General features: G+C 51.4%; 1 protein-coding gene across 1 annotated transcript in view; it reads left to right on the forward strand.

Annotated features, from left to right (window-relative positions):
- The first annotated feature begins 4,561 nt into the window (after positions 1–4,561).
- CHUK (component of inhibitor of nuclear factor kappa B kinase complex) overlaps positions 4,562–13,632 on the forward strand; it is a 39,179-nt gene continuing 30,108 nt past the window's right edge. The window contains exons 1-4 of the mRNA XM_077351023.1: positions 4,562–4,694; positions 4,851–4,945; positions 6,709–6,823; positions 8,474–8,543. Of these exons, the coding sequence (XP_077207138.1) occupies positions 4,572–4,694; positions 4,851–4,945; positions 6,709–6,823; positions 8,474–8,543 (403 nt within the window). The 5' untranslated portion in view covers positions 4,562–4,571. The remainder of the gene's footprint in view (positions 4,695–4,850; positions 4,946–6,708; positions 6,824–8,473; positions 8,544–13,632) is intronic.

Genomic DNA, 13,632 nt, shown 5'->3' on the forward strand with positions numbered 1-13,632 from the left:
GCAGCGAGCATCAGGTTGTGTGAATGGGTGTCTCCACTGCCACATCAGCCTTGCCACGTGGTGCGGGAGCAGCATCAGGATGTCACAGAAATGGTCAACGTGGCTCTCCTGTTGTCCAGGCTGGCATTTGGCCCCGTCTCCTGCACTTGGCTCCTGGAGGGAATGGGATCGGTGGCTTGGGTGTTTCCGAGAACAGCTTGGGCACTGGCACTGCTGGCACTGCCCTTGCTGGGATGGTTGGCGCAGCATCCCACTGCCCAAGTCCCTGGCTGACCCCAAAGTCTTGGGGCAGCTGAGCCTACTTCACAGGGGTGTTGTGAGGATAAAACAGATCATCGTCCCAAGTACCCTGGAGGAGGAAAGGCCGGATAAACCAAAATAGTTTAGACAGAAAGCATCCATTCTAGCTCCCCTTACTGAGCCACAGATGGGTAAAATGTTGGTTATTTCTTCCTCCTCTGCCATAAGGATTACTGAAGGATATTCCACAGCCGAAGCCACTGGGTCCATTGTGAGATTCAGCATTCAGGGGTTTGGGGCTGTTTGTAGGGCCAGCTTAATCAACGGCAGGCAAAGGAGAGCTGTCAGCCATATGCAGCGGGGAGGGCTGGGGGTTACTATGGCAACAATCCTGGCTTTGAAATAATCCGCATCCTTTTCAGTGACGATTTTTGGATTACTGCAGCTGCCTGTGATCCACTGTGCCCCACGTATGCACAGCTCATGTCAAATAGCTGCCTCCACCTCAAGCCGCATTGTAATATGAAAGCCAGCATTTATAGCTGCCAACTCTGGGTTGGGAAATTCCTGGAGATTTTGGGAATGGAGATGGGGGAGGGAAGGGGGGGAGGACATGGCCATCCAGTCCGCTTTCCAAAGGGGCCATTTTCCCCATGGGAACCGATTCTTGCAGCCTGGGGGTGACTGGAAATTCTCCATCCATTGCCTGGAGTTTGACAGCTCTGGAAACGGGATGGGGCTCAGTTAGGGAGAAGTGGCACAACAGTTCAGGAGTGGGTTTATTTATTTTGAACATCTCTGTTGTGCCTTGTCTCCTGGGATGCGGTGCAGGATTATTGCTCAGTGCGGTTTTGCCAGATGCTGAGCTCTCGCCATCTGATACATTCATGGAAAATGGATATTTCCTACTGTCATCTCTGTGCACTTCCACATCTATGTTCCCACTGCATGAAGAACCCACAGCTTCCAAAGGGCGGAGGAGATCCTGCGTTCTGCTGCTGAACTTCCTCTTTTTTGTTCTGAGCCCCAAACTGCTTAGAATCATAGAAACCCAGAGTTGGAAGTGTGTGTAGAGGCCATCTAGTCTCACCCCCTGCAGAAGGCAGGAACAGCCTAGAGCAGCGGTCCCCAACCTTTTTGTGGTCGAGGACTGCCTCCGGGGGTGGCGGAGAGCTGGTCGCCCGGGAGCCGTGTAACTGTGCAGCTGCACGCAAATGTGCACATGCAGAGTTGCTGCGCATGCACATTTACGCCAGCAGGGGATGCTAATGCGCATGCATGGAGTTGCTGCGCACATGCATTTTTGCCAGCAGGGGGCGCAAATGCACATCTGTGGCAGCTCTGGGCATGTGTGCCGGTGGCCGCCCTGCCTCTTCCCCCCCCCCCCGCAGCAAGAAGCTAGCTGGGCCGCGAGCAAAGCAGCCACTTAACTCGTGGCCTGGCAAGCTTCTCGCTGCGGGGGGGGGGAGGCAGGTGTGGCTGCGGGCGGCCCAGTACCAAGCTGCAGACCGGGGGTTGACGACCCCCGGCCTAAGCATCCAGGAGAAGGGTCTGTCCAGCCGCTGCCTGAAGACCACCAATGAGGGGGAGGTCCCCACCTCCCTAGGCAGCCCCTTCCACTGCTGAATTAGACTCCTAGAATCCTAGAGTGGGAAGGGGCCATCCAGGCCATCCAGTCCAACCCCCTGTTCAATGTAGGATCAGCCTCCAGCATCCAGGAGAAGGATCTGTCCAGCCACTGCTTGAAGAAGGCCAGTGAGGGGGAGCTCCCCACCTCCTGAGGCAGCCCCTTCCACTGCTGAACTAGACTCCTAGAATCCTAAAGTGGGAATGGTCCCTAAAAGCCATCTAGTCCCACCCCCTGCTCAGTGCAGGATCAGCCTCAAGCATCCAGGAGAAGGATCTGTCCAGCCGCTGCTTGAAGACCCCCAGTGAGGGGGAGCTCCCCACCTCCTCAGGCAGCCCATTCCACTGCTGAACTAGAATCCTAGAGTGGGAAGGGGCCATGCAGGCCATCTAGTCCACCCCCTGCTCAGTGCAGGATCAGCCTCCAGCATCCAGGAGAAGGATCTGTCCAGACGCGGCTTATAGATGGCCAGTGAGGGGGAGCTCCCCACCTCCTCAGGCAGCCCCTTCCACTGCTGAACGAGACTCCTAGAATCCTAGAGTGGGAAGGCGCACAGAGGCCATCTAGCCCACCCCCTGCTCAATGGAGAATGCGCTCCCCACCTCCGGAGGCAGCCCATTCCCCAGCTTAGTGTTCCCCAACCCCCAGGCTGCGGCTCGGTAGCGGTCCGTGAAGTTCTCAGTACTGGGCCACAGCTGGCACGGCCCCCCCCCCCGCGGCGCGATTGTTCCCGAGGCCCGGTGCAGCAAGCCCGCAGCGAAGCACTCAACTCCTTGCCGAAAGCTGGACGCCTCTGCCCTTAGGCCAGGCCCATCTCCCTCCGGATTGGCCGGCTTGCCAGTAGTCCTGAAGGCAAGTTGCCCTTACGTCCCGCCTCCCCTCTCCGCCCCCTCCCTGGCACTGGGAAAAGCTGATCAGAGGCAAAGTTTTTCTAAGCACCTGGTTGCTTCTCGGAGGCTGGGCGGAACTGGGATATCTTTATCAATGTCTTTCTTTTTGCTAAGAGGGTGCCTCTCCCCCTCCCTCCCTCCCTCCCGCAGCCCCTATCACTACCCAGAGGAATGCACGGAGAGCTTGCAGAAAAGTCTCTGGCTTTTATTTGCAAAGTTTTGCTGTAGAATTTACCTCAGTGGAGCAGAGGCTGCAAACAGATTTCATTTCCTATTGGAGGCTCAAGAGAGGGGAGTGGGCGTTTTTGGAAAAACTCTCTCGGCTTGGGAAAGGCCTCCAGGGAGGCATTTCAATGTTCGTGCGAGCTCTTTCTTAGCCAAATAGCAGGGGGGGGGAGGGGGTCTTTGTTTTGCAAAAGAGGGTCGGCTGATCAGTCCCAGGTCCTGGCGCGGAAGCACGAGTGCAAACGCGCAGGCGCAGAGCTGCCCTTTGCGCACACAGCACAGCGCTCAACTCCTTGCCAAAATCTTTTTCCTCTGCAATTTGTTTGGTCTTAAAGGTGCTGCTGGACTTTGATTTTATTGTTCTTCTTGCTGAAAGTTAGACGCCTCTGCCCCGTCTCCTGCCCTGTGACTCCCTCCGCATTGGCTGGCTTGCCAGTAGTCCTGAAGGCAAGCTGCCCTCACTTCCCGCCTCCCCTCTCCGCCCCCCCCTCCCTGGCACAGGGAAAAGCTGATCAGAGGCAAAGTTTTTCTAAGCACCTGGTTGATTCTCGGAGGCTGGGAGGAATTGGAATGGAGAAAAATGAAATCAGGCTTTTGTAGCAGACTCTCCTTTTTGGTTTTTTTGCTGCATGGATTTTTTTTAATGGATGCTAGAATTGCAGAGCAAAATATTTAAAGCATTTTATTTTTTTTCTCACTAGTTTGGTAGCAAGTATGCAGGGTGTTTGGGGTGATGAAGAATGTCTTTATCAATGTCTTTCTTTCTGCTAAGATGGGTGCTGAGTGGGTTGAACTTTCTTACTCGGAGTTAGAGCATAAAGGTATGCAGAAAGAGCTTGCCTGCAGGGCATGGAGGCTTCTGGACCGGGGAGCTGGGAAGGATCTTTTTCTGAATGGGACTTTTGCATGCCCAGAGTCTGCAAAATGCTGGATATTGCAGATTCCCCTCCCTCCCTCCAGCTGCCCCTATCATTACCCAGAGGAACGCTCAGCATGCAAAAGAGTGTCAGCCGCTTTGGTGGGCCCCGGCGCCGTGCTGGAGGGGCGAGGCCCCATCAGGTGCAAACATGCCCACGCCTCCCTCTCCCCCCCCCCCACCGCCTGGTCCCCAGGCCTCCCTCCCCCCCCCCAACCGGTCCTCGGCCCGAAAAAGGTTGGGGACCCCTTCCCCAGCTGAACCGGCGCCCTCGGATCCTAGAGTGGGAAGGGGCCACAGAGGCCATCTAGCCCACCCCCTGCTCAATGGAGACTGCGCTCCCCACCTCCCGAGGCAGCCCCTTCCCAGCTGAACCGGCGCCCTCGGATCCTCGCCGGCCCTCCGGGGGGGGGGGTCTACCGGGCCGGGCTCCCCTCCAGGAGCGGGACCTGCGCAGGCGCCGCGTGAGGCCTCGGTTGCCCCGCTCCCCCGAAGGCGCCTCCCCTCCCCCCGTGTCCGCCTCCTCGGCCCCTCTGCCCCTCGGGGGTTCCCGCCGGCCTTCCGAGGCGTGGGGCCGTCCGAGGGGGGCGGGGCGGGGCGGGGGCGGGGCTTCCCGTGTGTGGGCGGGGCGGGGGCGAGAGTCTCGCGAGAGGAGCGGGCGAGCGGGCGGGGGATGGCGCGGGTGCCGGCGGGGTCTGGGTCGGGGGGTCCTCCTGGCGCCCCCTGCGGGCCCTGGGAGATGCGGGAGCGGCTGGGCACGGGCGGCTTCGGCAACGTCTCCCTCTACCAGCACCGGGTGAGGCCCGCGGGGCGGGGCGGGGCGGGGCGGGGCGGGGCGGGGCGGGGCGGGGCGGGCGTTCCTCCCGGCGGGAGGCTGGGACCGGGCCCTGCGAGGGGTCCCTGCTGAGCCCCCTGTGCCTGTCTCTCCCTCTCTCTCCCCCCCCCCGGGCAGGAGTCGGGGTCGCGCGTGGCGGTGAAGGCGTGTCGCCTGGAGCTGAGCGCGAGGAACCAGGAGCGCTGGTGCCACGAGATCCACATCATGAAGAAGTGAGCCCGGGGGGGGGGGAGGGGAGGGGAGGGGAGGGGAGGGGGGTCCGGATCCCGACCCGCCTCTTTGCACCTCTCAGGGAGGGCGCGGCACACTCTTAACCGGGCGTGGGCAAACGGCGACCCTCCAGATGTGCCTTCGCTGGCAGGGCATCATGGGAACTGTAGTCCATGGAGGGCCACCTTTGCCCATCCCGCCCGGGCTGCTGGTACTGCAGCTCCCCTGCTCTTCACAGGGCCCCACCAGAACCAGATGCCCTAAAGATTTTGAACCGTGAATGAAACTTTGTTAGTCTTAAAGGTGCCATTGGGCTCCCTTTGTTTTGTATGCAAGCAAAGAAACTCTTGTTTTCTCTCCTCCATTATGTGCCTGATAAGAGAGAGGTGGAAATGAGGCTGTCTTTGGAGGAGGGGTCAATCTGTACGGAAAATCCCAGTACAATATAATGGAATTACCTGGGTTTAATATTTTCTCTTCTAAAAGAGGTAGTATTTGAAGTATCAGTTGCTTTAGATTAAACTGCACCTGATTGCCTCTACTTCTGTAGAGATGAAGGCACTTTATTTATTTATAACATTTTTTTTGTTACTCAGCACATAATAATGACAGATAGCACAACAAATGCAGTTGTGTTACATTCTTTCCTTTGGTAGGTTCTGTTTCTGCCCCTCAGTGTGATTTACAGAATGTCTATAAAAGTACTGAAGACATATAAAAGGATATCTGTTGAATGAATGATTAAGGCCGCCTAAGGAGGTGGTGAGCTCCCCCTCACTGGCAGTCTTCAAGCAAAGGCTTGTTGTTGTTGTTGTTATGTGCGAAGTCATATCCAACCCATCGCGACCCCATGGACAATGATCCTCCAGGCCTTCCTGTCCTCTACCATTCCCCGGAGTCCATTTAAGTTTGCAAAGCAAAGGCTGGATACACACTTTTCTTGGATGCTTTAGGATGCTTTGGGCTGATCCTGTGTTGAGCAGGGGGTTGGACTAGATGGCCTGTATGGCCCCTTCCAACTCTGTGATTCTGATTCTGTAAGACGGTTACATGACAACTAATCTAGATACAAATGCTTTTGAAGGCCTTTGTCTGGGTCTGTGTTCAAATACATCTAAAATGTATGAATGAAAGACCTCTGAAAATGCATCTGAATCTTCTCTGACAGGAAAGCTAGTCACAAGTTTAAAAAAAACAAAACTGAGGTGGGTCAGGTGTTCCCTTTCTTTACTTGTGTTCAGTGTTACATTTTGTTTGTGCCTTAAGGAAGTAGGCAAATTCAGGGAGGAGAGGTCCTTCAGTAGCTTCTAAATGGAACCCCCGTAGTCAGACCTCTGAATAACAGTGCTGGGAGGCAACATCAGGGAAGGCCTCTGACTCTGCCCTCCAGAGGAACTGGTTGGCCACCTCTTGAGACAGGAAGCTGGACTAGATGGACCCTCACTTGTCTGACTCCGCAAGGGATAACAGCATAAAGGCTCAAGAAAAGTTCATTCCTTTTTTAAAAAGCACCCCCTTCCACAGGCAAGCTCAGTAAACTGCACATCTGTACTCTGTTAATATAGCGTTTTCCATTTTCTTATCAAACTGCTAATTACCAGCATCCTGCTTAAAATCAGTTTTCCAAAGAAACTGCTCGTGCTGTTAGTGGAAAGTGGAGAGAACCGTCCCATTAATAGTTCATCTTCAAACGGCTGCAGACTGCTTTCCCCTGCTCTTCATACAATACTGTGGATGTGTCGTTTCTCTCTGCCCTTGTGCCTAGGCTGAACCACCCCAATGTCGTAAAGGCCTGTGACGTGCCTGAAGAGATGAATTTCCTTGTCAATGATGTCCCCCTTTTGGCGATGGAGTATTGCTCCGGAGGAGATCTGAGGAAGGTAACAGTGGCCTCTCTGCTACAGCGCGTGACTCTTAAGTTACAAGGTTGAGCCAGTCTGACTTTGTAGCTGTGCAGGAGCCCTGGCTCACCAGGGAAGAGGTCCCTTCTGGCCCCTTGTGTGATGGGCAGGCATGTGCATTGGTCTGCCTGCCTGCCCCATTCCTTTATGAAGCTGGACCTCAAACAGGGAGCTTGGATGGGAGAGACCAGTCCTCCTTTTACTCCCTGATCTTTCCTCTCTAGAGGCCGTCACTTTCGGATACTTCTCTGACACCAAGGGTGAAGGGATTTTAACATTATTTTATTTATTTGTCTCGTTGCTGTTCACGCCTTCAGCATTTCCTAGCATGATTGCCTTTTCCAGTGACTCTTCTCATTGTGTGGCCAGTATTATTTATTTAGATTTAGGCTGAAATATACAAATGTGGCCATAGGCTCTAGCAGCTGCACAGAAACCGGTCCTGCTATCCATCTTCCCAATCTCCTTGTCTGAAAGGAGGAAGAAAACCTGTGATTCCATTGATTGACCTGGTTGTTTTTGGAGAATAGGAGCGATAAAATAATGCCTGGGATTGTAATAAAAAGGGCAGTGCAGTAGAACATGCCCAACAGCTTCAGCTTCCCCCCCCCCCGTACAAAGGCATACTTGTCCTTAAGGGTACCTGTGCTCTGTCTGTCTGTGAATGAGGCAGAAGCATGACCAAGAGTGGGGAAAGCTAGGGGAAAGGTTATTAAGGAAAATGAACCGGAAAAAAACAATTGTGTGCCCCCCCCTTCTCCAAATTTGCCATTTTTTCTTGTCTTCCCAACCTTGTTTAACATCGTCACGTGCCCGCTTGTCCAGCTAGTCTGGGGGTTCAGGCGTGGGTGCCACCAATACACAGAGAACACCCAGCTCTAGCTCCTGATGGACGGCTGCCCGGATAAATCCCCAGACAGCTTTGCCAGATGTCTGGAAGCAGTGGCAGGATGGATCAAGCAGAGTTGCCTGAACCTCAACCCTTCAAAGATGGAGGTCTTGTGGCTGGGTAGAAAAGGACCAGCTGTAGAAGCACGGGTGTCCTTCCTGGACAGAGTTCAACTATTGGTTGCTTCCTCAGCCGGGAACTTGGGTGTGGTCTTCTGTGCCTCCTTAACTATGGAGGTGCAGGTCTCCAGAGTCGTGTGCCTGGCATTTTCCCACCTTTACCAAGCCGAGCTACTAGGACTCTATTTGACCCAGAACACCAAGCCATCAACGTGATGGTCACCTCTAGACTCTACGCAGGCCTGCCCTTATCTTTGCTCCAGAAACTGCAGCTGGTCCAGAGCGTGGCAGGCAGAGAGCACATCTTCAACCAAGGCTCCAGCAGCTGCATCATAGTTGGCTTGGGCAGAAGCGGAAGAGGTTCTGGTGCAAAGTGCTGCTGATATTGAGGTTTTAAATTGAATTGTTTTAAGTTGATTTTGGATTTTAAATATAAATATAAATCAATAAAATTATTGATGATGTTATATATGACATTGTACACTGCCCTGAACCCATGTGGGCAGGATAGAAATTAAATAAATAAACTAGCTTTAATGCTCTCCAGGCTGTAGTTTCTTATCAAATGCTTGCTTGTGACATTTTGCCTTTCAAATTTGAATGTGTTCTTCTTTCTTGTAGCTATTAAACAAGCCTGAAAATTGCTGCGGACTCAAAGAGAGCCAGATTCTCTCGGTTCTTAGTGACATCGGTACGTCAGCCCCTTCCTTTTGTGCCTGGGGACTGGAACCTTTTATGTTGTGTTTGGTCTGCTTGGGACCTCAAAGGTTTGTGTTTTAAAATATGGGCAGGGCTGAATGTGCTCTGAATGAAGAAATGTTTTTAACTTGGTGAATATCCTTTATCAAGTGTGATTATCTTTGTTTGTGCTGTTGATTCAGATTTCATTATTGGAATGGGAATACATGGGGATTCAGAATATTTTTATGAAGTGTATGAAACAAAGGGTTTTATCAAAGACTCATTTCACAGTTACTACAAACTTCATTGAAGGCCCCTTTCTGTGGATTCAGACTTTGCAGTGGGTGCCTTAAGAAACATGAACTGCTGAATGAAAACAGAGGAATAGAAAGCCACTCCAAGGCACTCTCTTGGATTCAGACATGAATTGCGCTGCGTGATTCTGTGTATGTGACAGAGAGATTAGCAAAAACTGTCTTAAAACTTTTGTCTTGGTTTTAATTATATTTATTTATTTATTTATTTATTTATTATACTTATATACCGCCCTCCGCGGAGGCTCAGGGCAGTTTACATAGAACAAGGAACAATACATAAAACGGTCTGTAAAAACATGTGAATAACCTTATAATAATAACTAATAGTTGTAACCAGATAACAGTGTAACAGTACAATATAACAATACAACAATGTAACAGTACAAACAGGTCCAGGGCTTATTGGTGGAATTCTGAGGGGGGGCGGGGACCCTTAACTGGTTGGTGGCAGTGGAGCGGAGAGCTCTTTTGGGGGCATAGGCGGGGAGGCGGTCCCTCAGGTACACTGGGCCCTGACCGCGTATGTCCTTGAAGGTAATTACCAGAACCTTTAGTCTGATCCGGAATTCAACTGGTAACCATTGCAGCTGGTGGAGAATGGGCCGGATGTGAGACCTCCATGGTGTTGCCATGAGGATCCTGGCTGCTGCATTTTGAACCAGCTGTAGTTTCCGGGTCAGGGCTAAGGGCAGGCCTGCGTAGAGCGAGTTACAAAAGTCCAGTCTAGAGGTGACCGTCGCATGGATCACTGTGGCTAGGTGTTCCGGGGCCAGGTAGGGCGCTAGTAGTTTGGCTTGGCAGAGATGGTAGAATGCCAGCCGCGCTACCTTTGTGATCTGGGCTTCCATTGTCACGCCTAGATTCCTGTTGGAGTGAGCCATAAAGAACTGCACACCATCCAGGGCAGGCAGGCGCGCTTCCTCACATGGGCCCTTCCTACCCAGCCACAGGACCTCCGTCTTTGAAGGATTGAGCTTCAGACGACTCTGCTTGAGCCATCTCGTCACTGCTTCCAGGCATCTGGCTAATGCTTCTGGGGGAGAGTCAGGGCGGCCATCCATCAGGAGGAAGAGCTGGGTGTCATCTGCATATTGATGGCAACCCAGCCCAAACTTCCGTACCAGCTGTGCGAGAGGGCGCATGAAGATGTTGAATAGGATAGGAGAGAGGACCGCTCCTTGTGGGACTCCACAAGTAAGTTGTCATTGGTCTGATGTTCTCTCTCCTCTTGTAACCCTCTGTCCACGATCCTGGAGGAAGGAGATCAGGCACTGAAGGGCTGTCCCTTGTATTCCGGCATCAATGAGGCGGCGAGCTAGAAGCTCATGATCGACTGTGTCGAACGCTGCTGAGAGGTCTAGTAATATCAGCAGTGCCGACCCGCCTCGGTCCAACTGGCGACGGAGGTCGTCCGTCAGGGCGACCAGCGCTGTCTCTACCCCATGGCTAGGCCGGAAGCCTGACTGGGATGGGTCTAGGACCGAAGCTTCTTCCAGGTATTCCATCAGATGTTTTGCGACTGCCCTTTCTACCGTCTTCCCCAGAAACGCTAAATGCGAGACAGGTCTGTAGTTGTTAGGCTCTTGTGGATCAAGAGTGGGCGTACCACAGCCTCTTTCAAACCCTCCGGGAATTCTCCCGTTGTGAGAAATAGGTTGATTATCTCCCGGAGGGGGCCCTTTATCCTTATGCCAGCTGTTTTTAAGAGCCAGGATGGGCAAGGGTCTAGTGGGCATGTGGTTGGTCTTGCTGTTGGTAGTATCCTGTCCACTTCGGTCAGTGTGAGTCATATGAAGTTACTCATAGTTTTCTCCAAAGAGGGCCAATCCCTTCTTTGGGATTGGAATGTAAACTGACCTTTTCCAATCCTGTGGCCATTGTTGAGTTTTCCAAATTTGCTGGCATATTGAGTGTAGCACTTATACTGCATCGTCTTTTAAGATTTTGAATAGTTCAACTGGAATGCTGTCACCACCACTAGCTTTATTGTTGCTCAGACTTCCTAAGGCCCATTTGACTTCACATTCCAGGATGTCTGGCTCCAGGTCAGTAACTACCCCATTGTGGTTATCAGGGATGTTAAGTTCGCTCTTGTATAGTTTTTCTGTATAATTTTGCCACCTTTTTAAATCTCTTCTGCTTCTGTGTGGTCCCTACCATTTTGGTCCCTTATCATACCCATCTTTGCATTAACATTCTTTTCATATCTCCAATTTTCTTGAATGGTCCTCCCCATTCTATTGTTTTCTTCTATTTGTTTGCACTGTTCATTTAAGAATGCCTTCATTTAAGAAGGCATTTAAGAAGGCATTCTTATCTCTTCTAGCTTTTCTCTGGAATTCTGCATTCAATTGGGTGTGTCTTTCTCTTTCTCCCTTGCCTTTCACTTCCCTTCTCTCCTCAGCTATCTGTAAAGCTTCGTCAGACAGCCATTTTGATTTCTTGCATTTCTTTTTCTTTGGGATGGTTTTAGTTGCTACCTCTTGTACAATGTTGCGAACCTCCGTCCATAGTTCTCCAGGCACTCTATCAGATCTAATTCCTTAAATCTATTTGTCACCTCTACTGTATATTCGTCAGGGATATGATTTAGTTCATACCTGAGTGGCCTAGTGCTTTTCCCTACTTTCTTCAATTTAAGCCTAAATTTTGCAACAAGAAGCTGATGATCCGAACCACAATCAGCTCCTGGTCTTGTTTTTACTGACTGTATCGAACTTCTCCATCTTTGGCTGCAGAGCACATAGTCAGTCTGATTCCTGTGTTGACCGTCTGGTGATGTCCATGTGTAGAGTCATCTCTTGGGTTGTTGGAAAAGAGTGTTTGCTGTGACCATTGCATTCTTTTGACAAAATTCTACCAGCTTGTGCCCTGCTTCATTTTGTACTCCAAGGCCAAACCTGCCTGTTACTTATCTTTTGGCTTCCTACTTTAGCGTTCCAATCCCCCATGATGATAAGCATGGTAGCCTTAGCCGAGCCTTTAGAGCGTAGTGGTCTGACCATGGCATGGCTGTTGCCGTGACCAGATCCACATCCATACCTACGCCGAAAATAAGATCCAGGGTGTGACCTGCTTGATGGGTGGTGCCAACAACAAACTGCGAGAGCCCTAGTGTTGCCATGGTTGACACCAGGTCCTGTCCAATTCTAGAGGACGGTAGCTCAGCATGGACGTTAAAGTCCCCCAGGACTAATAGACTGGAGAACTGTAGCGTCCAGGCCACCACCGTCTCTAGCAGGGCAGGCAGGTCATCTGGCGGTGCATTGGGTGCGGGGTACACCAGCCAGATGGCCATGCTCTCTGTTGATCCCCATCTGAGGCCAACACATTCAATGCCTGGTATTGACGGCGCAGGAAGGGCTCTGAAGGAGAAAGCCTCTTGGGTTAGTTTTGCCACCCCTCCTCCCCGCCCCGCTGTGCGGGACTGGTGGAGGACAGAGAACCTGGCAGGAGCTAGGTCTTTGAGGGCAACTGTTTTGCTCTCCCTGGTCCAGGTTTCTTTCACGCCCGTCAGGTCCGCTCTTTGTTCTGCAAAGTAGTTTTACAGCGTAGAGGTTTTGTTGTTTATTGACCTGGCGTTGCACAGCACCAGTGTCAGAGACGGGTTGTTTACCTTTGACTCCACCCTAGTGTTCCAAGGGATGGGGTGGAGTCTGGAGGGGGCCCGAGTATGGCTGGTTGTTGTTGAACCCCGGTTCTGTACTTGTGTGTGTAGGTTTTGTGTATCTGTGGAAGGTTGGCCCTGATCGCTGTTATAGCAACTCTGGGCTTCCCAGTTCCAATTGTGTGTAGTTATGTGCTGGGTGTAGGGTGTGTATCGTTATGGTTGTCTGGAGGGGTAGTCCCGATTGCCTGTTGTGGCACCTCAGGGTTGCCCAGTCCAGGGGTGTGTAGTGTGTGTGGTGTATGAGTGATCTGTGTGTTCTTTCATGTTGGGTTGGGACTGGAGGTTTATGAATTGGGTGGGGTTCAGTTGGGCAGTTGGGGTTGTTTGGTAAGTGGAGGGTAAGTTATTAGGTTGGAAGGTGGATCAATTGGTTGGTTGGATTAATTACTTCAGGCTGGGTTCGAGTAACTCAATTTGTGGAAATTAATTGTTTAATTGGTAGGATTAATTGTTTTTTGGTGGGTTGGGATAGAATTTAGTTGTTTGGGGTGGAGGTTAGTTTTTTATTTGGTAGAATTAATTGTTTTGGGTGGGTTTCAATAGGTCAGTTGATGGTATTTAATTGTGTTGGGTTGGTATAGATCAATTGATGACAGTTAATTGTGTTTGGTGGGTGGATGGGCAAAAGTGTTAATTTAGTATGGAATTAATCAGGATTAATTAATCGTATTGGTTTGGGGTAGATCAGTTAGTGGCAATTTATTGTTTTGGCTGAGTAGTTGGGTGGAGATGTTGATTTAATTTGGTTTGGCTTGGTAGGTGGGTGAAGATGGGTGGAGATGTTAATTTAATTTGGAGTCAATCAGGTGTGGGTTGGTAGCTGGTGAAGGGATTGGGCTATCTTTGTCTCCCTCTTTGATTCCACCCCCTTTTTGATTTTGGAATGTTATCCCTTTCCCTCCCCCTTTTCTTTATTTCCCTCCTGTCTCTCTCTTTCTCTTTCCCCCCTTTTTTCCCCTTCTTTCCCCTCTCCTCCCTGTTTTCTCCTTCTTTCCCCCCTCCCCTCTCCCCCCTTTTTTCTCCTTCTTTCACTGCTGCATCACACTGCCTGCTCATGTTTAGTTTACAATCCACAAGTACCCCAAGGTCTCGTTCACACACAGTGTTACCTA

Source organism: Paroedura picta, chromosome 8 (assembly GCF_049243985.1).
Source record: "Paroedura picta isolate Pp20150507F chromosome 8, Ppicta_v3.0, whole genome shotgun sequence".
In the NCBI taxonomy this organism is placed as follows: domain Eukaryota; kingdom Metazoa; phylum Chordata; class Lepidosauria; order Squamata; family Gekkonidae; genus Paroedura; species Paroedura picta.